Raw genomic sequence first — 7,443 nt, 5'->3', positions numbered from 1 at the left:
TATTTAAGTTTTCTTGATTTGTTTATGCCTTAAGCTATTGCCTAGGTCCTAAGACTAAGGCATTTTGAAAATATTTATTACTTGTATTGTGTTTGTGTGATTTAATAGGTGCTAAAAAAATTCTTAATGCTATTATATGTTTATATTTGTTTGCTATTTTGCTTAGGTTTTTACATGCTATTTTATGTGTATTTTTTGTTGTCATTTGTTAATGTGGGAACTAGGAAAAATTAAATTTTGACTGATATGGACTGAGGCCCAAAATATTCAAAATTGTGTAGTGGCTTAATACGAGCTAAACTTGAAGGCCCAATTTAAAATAAATAATGTAAAACTAGGCCCATCATATATATATATACAAGGTTCAAAATTTTATAAATCCTTGCAATTTAGCAAGCCCATTTATTTGGGCTAAAAATGCCCTTAAAAAATAGAATTTAAAAAAAGAAAATCCATGCAAATCTCCAAACTTGGCCCAATTTGAAGCCCAAACCCACCTAACGAAAGAGCCTGACCTGCTCAATCGATGGCCCGAAACGCTAGTCTAACCTATATGTTTAGTCGAGTGCAAGTCAAATTTTCAGTCACCCAACCCAATCGGATTGAGCATAGGTCAGGCCCAAACTTGAGCTGACTTGACCCGTGGATAGTCCTAGTTTCCACTTTTGGTCTACTCACTCTTTCTTTATAATGAATCCCCCAATAAGCGGACCCACACTCTCATCATCAGGCCCAAAGTCACGAGCTGTAGTGTAAACTCAAAACAGATAGTATTCTAGATCCTTCCAAAGAAGACCCGTTATTTCCCATTCTATTTCCAATAAATTGGGTCACTTTTCTTTATTTTATTTTATAAACCAAAAAAAGAAGTGATTCTAGACACTTCCTCCAATCTCATCAGAACCCTCCGGACTCAAGACTCCACGTCTCTAGTCTTTCTTTATAACAACCCTTCTTTTCCTTCTCCCTCTCACTTTACGCACAAACCTCCTTAACCCTCCTTAACTCTCTCTGTTCCATAGCTTCCTTCCTTCCTTATTAACTCTATATTTTGTCTCTTTACTTTTCTGGGTTTCTTCAATCTTTAGCATTTGATCAATGGCGAAGTATGGTGAGGGAGACAAGCGTTGGATCGTGGAGGAGAGACCCGACGGCGCCAATGTCCACAACTGGCACTGGGCCGAGACCGACTGTCTCGAATGGTCTCGAAACCTCTTTTCCAAACACCTCTCCAATCTCACAATCCTCGATGGCGAAGGCAACCTCTACGTCAAGACCAAGAAGGTCGAGAAAGTCGAGGGCGAGGCATACGTGAATGTGCGAAAGGGAAAGATCATACCTGGGTACGAGATCAGCCTCGCGCTTTCGTGGGAAGGAGAAGCTAAAGACTCTGAAGGTACTTCTTTGCTCAAAGCCGAAGGTCTTGTTGAGATCCCCTATATCTCTGATGAGAATGCTGGTGAAGACCCAGAATTCAAGGTCTCGGTTAAGGACGAGGGACCCATTGGGAAGACACTCAAGGACGCGGTGTTTGCGAAAGGGAAGCGTTTGATTTTGGATAAAGTTCGAGTCTTTGAGGAAACCATGGCTAAGGGTGGACCTGCCAAGGATGAATTGGAGGTCAAGAAGGTTGCGCCCAAAGCTCAACCGGGTTCGAATTCGAATTCGAATTCGAATTCAGCTGCTGCTGCTTCTTCCGGGACGGCGGCTGCGGCTGCGGCGGTGGCGAATTCGGCTGCAAAGCCGAAGGAGGAGGCGAAGAAGAAGAAGAAGGAAGGGTTTAAGACCATAACTATGACAGAGAAGTTTAGCTGTAGAGCTAAGGATTTGTATGAGATTTTGATGGATGAGAATAGGTGGAAGGGTTTTACTCAGAGCAATGCGAGGATTAGTAAAGAGGTGGGTGGGGAGTTTAGTATTTTTGATGGGTCTGTTACTGGGGTCAATGTGGAGTTGCAGGAAGCTAAGTTGATTGTGCAGAAATGGAGGTTTGGAAGCTGGCCTGATGGGATTCAATCAACAGTGAGTTTCGATTCGTTTTCGTTTTCGTTTTTATTAGGTTTGTGACTGATGGGAATTTGTGTACTCACTGGTTTTTGAATGAATGTTGCAGGTGAGACTAACTTTGGAAGAGCCTGAACCTGGAGTTACCATTGTCAAGCTGACGCATATTGATGTTCCCGAAGAAGATAGGTGAGTTTTCGTTGATGGGTTTCTTTCTTTCTTTATTTTTTGGTTAAATTACATTTTAAGGGCTTTGAAGTAACAAATTAAACTCTATAGTTTCAATGGAAATATTAAACCTTGACTTTCAAAAAAGTCACTAAGTAAATCTTGAGGTTCAAAAACGTAACAAATTAAACTTCATTCCTTTTAAAGTTTGTGTGTGGAGCTCAACAGGGATTGAGATTTTGGAGTTTAATATAGACTGAGGGTTTAATTTGTCACTTATAGGGTTTAAACTGTACATATATATATTTTTTCATTGCTGTGTTGTGTGAGACTTTTATTGTTTTCTTGGATGGTGAGGCAGGTGAGCTGATTGGGTTTTGTTTGGATTGTTTTTGATTGCAGATATGGGAATTCGACTGTGGTGGAGAATACTGAGAGGGGATGGCGGGATCTTATTTTCCATAAGATACGGGCAGTTTTTGGTTTTGGAATATGATTTTTTTTAAAGATAGTATCCCTCTGAACTGTAGGATTTTAATCAATGTCTCTCTTTTTCAAATATGAATGAAATATTGACATTGTTCAATGTTGTGGAATGTCTTGATAACATGATTTTTGTACTGTATTTCAAACTTAATTATCACCCCTTTCAGTGTTCTCAATAGCAAAAATTTGTTGTTGAAACTTAAAGAAGTTTGTTCTGTCATGAAATATGTGTCCTGTTAAGATTATGTCTCTAGCCTGCTTAGGATGTACTTCATGTTTTCATTCTATACTGCATTCATGATGTTGGAACTCATTACTGCCTTTTTCAATTTCTGCCTCTTGTGGGGTGAGAAACTGTTGTTCAAATGCTATATAGAAGCTTGTACTTCTATGTTAAATGTAATTTCTTATGTTGTTGGCAATTGCTGATGGTGTTGTTGAGCAATTTCAGGAATCATAATTTATGCGGAAGTTTTTTTATTAGCCGGTTGGAGGCTTTTTGGGGTGCTCTAGCGTCTTTTAATGCTTATTAGTTGGTAGCAAAGCCAGATTCTGCTATAAAGGAATGGAGTTTGTCTTGGCTTGCTGTCTTTAACTATGCAAGAAACTTCTTTAGGTCTATGGTAAAAACATTTAGTTAAGTCTATCCAATGTCAGTAGACCTTAGACTCAATTTGAGATGAACTTTTAATAACAGATTGGCTTAAGTATTGCTTGATAATTCATAAATATTTTGAGGAGGTTGTTCAAATCCTGTGTGTTTGATTTTGGCAATTGGCTTAGTGTGATGGATTATGAGTTGAGATGGAGATAATCGGAAGATTAATCTAGATTGTCTTTTTGCCTCAAATTTTCAGTGAGGGAATTGGGTTTAAGACTTAGTTTGAGTGGAAAATATGTATTGCTGTAGTTTTTGGTGGTACATATGTTGTAGTTGGAGGGGCTCTTGTGTGGCTGTGGATATTCCTCTCTGTTTTTGGCTTGAGACTTGTTAGGGAAACCTTTGAGGGTACTGTTGGTGACCCTTGTTTTAGAATTTGACTGTTCAATTTAAAAACTATGGTGTTGTCTATCTTTTAGGGTTTCCATCACGCGTGCAGTCTTGGGTCATTTGTCTATATCAGGGCAAAAGTTTTTAGCTTTGAAGTTCTAGGTAGGTTGAAGTGATAGGTATGTGATTGAGTACTTAAAAAAGGTATTAGATTGATGCTTTAATGAAGTTAGGGAGTATATGGATAATGATGGTATAGTGTGTTGACTAAATTTATGAGTCTTAATTTGTATAAATAGAACTAGGAATGGTGGCGTTTACATGTGAGGAGAGTCTATGTGGGAAGGCACTTCAGTTATCATGGTTTTAAAATTGTTAGTCTAGTCATTAAAATTGAGGGAGGTTGGTTGAGAGAGTTTTTGACGTGATCAAATTGTAGTTAGACAAAGGTTGAGAATATGGGAGTTTATCTGTTCGTATAAACTAGGAATTTTTTATTTTTTGAGAAGCCAAAGGTTGGACTGGTTGAACACAAAAGAGAAATATTGATCTACCATGCAACAAAGACTGATGATTCTGCTTGAGGCTTCTGTTATGATCCTAATGTCCCACATTGCCTAATTATAAGCTTAAACATGAGTTTATAAGCTCTTGGGTTTTCAAGGGTGAGTTCTACTCATGGATTTGTAACAGCTTCATCTTTTGGTTCAAGCAGAAGCAGCAGTGAAAAAGAGAAACCGAACTCATGACATTGCATTGAAAATTTTTACGGAACTGTGTCAATATGCCTTTCTCGACCTGAGTTTTTTGTTGTTGTTATAGAGCGAGAAGAATTATCTTATGTCTTGTGCCATGGTTTTAAATGTGCAACCTGTGTACATATCATTTTGTTCATGTTTTTCTTGTCTCGAGCCTTTTTAACTGAAAATTGAAGATATTTCTACATAGGTAGAAGACCTGATCTAGGGTCAGATATTGCTTAGGAGTCTGGACATGATAAAATATGGTAAGCAGCTATTCTTTAGTACAGCATTCATGGATGTTTGACGTGACTACGGGTATACTAGTTGTCTCAGAAAGACGCGGTGGGAATTGGTTTGATGGAGAATTTATTTAATGATTTGCAGTTCATTTGTGTCCAAGTTGGTTTGCATGGGAAGCTCTCACTACTAACCGGGGAGTGTTTGAACGCATAATTTGTGTGTTCATGCTGTGTACCACTGTTGACTGTACCTTGTACCTATTGGGGCAGGTGCAACCAAACATTCATGAATCTAATAATTCTGATATTTGGTTCCTCCCCTCTGGCAATGTTTGGAGTATTCCAGCTTTTCTTTAACTAAATAGGTTGAGATTCTCATAATATATACTGTTCTAGTTCATGGCAATTTAACTATGATAATTTCAGAGTATATTTGGGGTTAAATGTGATTAGAGGTTAGATTGATTTTTCTTAGGGAAATGTGAATAGGTGCTAAAAGTGCATTTGTTAGTAAACCATTTTAGGAAAGTTAACAAGTTGGTTTGCATAGGAAGCTCTCACTATTAACCGGGGAGTCCTTGAACGCATAATTTGTGTGTGCATGCTGTGTACCACTGTTGACTGTACCTTGAACCTAGTGGAGCAGGTGCAACCAAACATTCATGAATCTAAAAATTCTGATTAGAGGTTAGATTGATTTTTCTTAGGGAAATGTTAATAGGTGCTCAAAGTGCACTTGTTATTAAACCATTTTAGGAAAGTTACCAAGTTGGTTTGCATAGGAAGCTCTCACTATTGACCAGGGAGTGTGTGAACGCATAATTTGTGTGTTCGTGCTGTGTACCACTGTTTACTGTACCTTGTACCTAGTGGAGCAGGTGCAACCAAACATTCATGAATCTAATAATTCTGATATTTGGTTCCTCCCCTCTGGCAATGTTTTGGAGTATTTCAGCTTTTCTTTGACTAAATAGGTTGAGATTCTCATAATATATACTGTTCTAGTTCAAGGCAACTTAACTATGATAATTTCAGAGTATATTTGGGGTTAAATGTGATTAGAGGTTAGATTGATTTTTCTTAGGAAAATGCTAATAGGTGCTCAAAGTGCATTTGTTAGTAAACTATTTTAGGAAAGTTACCCAGTTGGTTTGCATAGGAAGCTCTCACTATTAACCAGGGAGTGTGTGAAGGCATAATTTGTGTGTTCCTGCTGTGTACCACTGTTGACTGTACCTTGTACCTAGTGGAGCAGGTGCAACCAAACTTTCATGAATCTAATAATTCTGATATTTGGTTCCTCCCCTCTGGCAATGTTTGGAGTATTTCAGCTTTTCTTTGACTAATAGGTTGAGATTCTCATAATATATGCTGTTCTAGTTCAAGGCAACTTAACTATGATAATTTCAGAGTATATTTGGGGTTAAATGTGATTAGAGGTTTGATTGATTTTTCTTAGGGAAATGTTAATAGGAGCTCAAAGTGCATTTGTTAGCAAACCATTTTAGGAAAGTTATTATAGGAAAAGAAAAGAAAAAAGCAATTAATGTTTTGATAACTATTTATCTTTCTCATAAAAGTGACGTTAAAATTTTTTTAAAATGATTTGTTAACGATTGCTCTAAGCATGATCCTTTTTCTTATGCTACCTGATTTTATTGCTTCCAGTCAGCATGAAAGATACTCATGATCCAACACGCTTGCATGGTATATTTTTTGCCAGGTAAAGATGGCTAGTATTGAAAACTATGGTTCTCTTTGGAATATGGCGATTATGTAAAGTGCTAAACTGACATTGTTGTCTAAATCAATTAGATTTTAAATTCTGATGATTAGAGCATTCACAGTGGGAAATGCTATCATATTTTATTTTACTATCTCAAAAAACTATTTTATCAATTATACCATACCATTTTACAATATACCTAATATCTTATTTTTTATGGATCTCATCTATTCATTAAAATATTAATTTCACCACCTATTTCTCTCTTTTCCTCTCATCTCTCCTTTTTCTCTCTATCTCTCCTCTTCATAAAAAAAAATTAAGCCACCACAGGAAAGCTCAGCTACCACCATCACCAAGCAAACCTTGCCCAGCTACCACCATCGCCAAGCAAACCCAGCCACAGCACCAAATGAAAAAACCCAACCACCACCACACAAACCCACCATAGCACTGGCTAGCAACCACCACCATAATCACAATACCCACCACCATTCCAACCACCAAAACCCATGCTGACAACCTTAGATGAAATCCATGCCGACAACCACCAAGAGAAACCCACCACAAGAACTACAAGAAAAACCACCACCAATCTCGCTGACAACCATGCCACCACGCCGATCTAAAAACCCATCACTATGATCTTGTTGACAACCACGCCACCACACCAATCTCTCTCACTTTTCCTTTTCCTCTCTCCCTCAACCTCTAGCACATGCCACAACAGATTAAAAAAAAAAAAAAAAAAAGGCCACCATCGTTAAACCACAATCAAACCAAAACCAAATTAAGCCACCGTCAAACAACGCTACCACCAACCGATCAACTGATCCAAACCCACCATCAACTAATTCTAGCCCACTGATCCAAACCCAGCCCGTCGATCCACGCCGATCCCAAATCCAAAATCCAAAACCCAGCACTAGTGCAAACTTTGAACGAGAGAGATGTGAGAGAGGGAGTGAGGAGAGAGGAGCTATAAGGGACAGAGAGAGGAAGTGAGACTCAGATTGAGAGAAATCAAAAGGGAAAATCAATAAAATATAGTATTTTTGTTTACAATTGTGCTACAGTGCAATTCTA

At 38.0% G+C, this 7,443-nt stretch overlaps 1 protein-coding gene across 1 annotated transcript; it reads left to right on the top strand.

The window, feature by feature from the left end:
* The first annotated feature begins 858 nt into the window (after positions 1-858).
* LOC115953715 (activator of 90 kDa heat shock protein ATPase homolog 1) lies at positions 859-2,943 on the top strand. Its single transcript, XM_031071479.1, has 3 exons — positions 859-2,022; positions 2,114-2,193; positions 2,575-2,943. The coding sequence occupies exons 1-3, from the start codon at positions 1,099-1,101 to the stop codon at positions 2,666-2,668; spliced, it is 1,098 nt and encodes a 365-aa protein (XP_030927339.1). The 5' UTR covers positions 859-1,098; the 3' UTR covers positions 2,669-2,943.
* Positions 2,944-7,443: the final 4,500 nt, after the last annotated feature.

This window comes from Quercus lobata, chromosome 7 (genome assembly GCF_001633185.2).
Source record: "Quercus lobata isolate SW786 chromosome 7, ValleyOak3.0 Primary Assembly, whole genome shotgun sequence".
NCBI lineage: Eukaryota > Viridiplantae > Streptophyta > Magnoliopsida > Fagales > Fagaceae > Quercus > Quercus lobata.
The sequence above is the reverse complement of the archived record's forward strand: the minus strand, read 5'-3'. Positions and strand labels throughout refer to the sequence as shown.

What these genes read in the sequence shown, in the direction of transcription:
- LOC115953715 (XM_031071479.1), top strand. Translation starts at nt 1,099, where the DNA reads ATGGCGAAGTATGGTGAGGGAGACAAGCGTTGGATCGTGGAGGAGAGA. An exon ending in CTGATGGGATTCAATCAACA is followed by an intron (nt 2,023 to 2,113) that starts GTGAGTTTCGAT and finishes TGAATGTTGCAG; the next exon opens with GTGAGACTAACTTTGGAAGA. An exon ending in GATGTTCCCGAAGAAGATAG is followed by an intron (nt 2,194 to 2,574) that starts GTGAGTTTTCGT and finishes TTTTGATTGCAG; the next exon opens with ATATGGGAATTCGACTGTGG.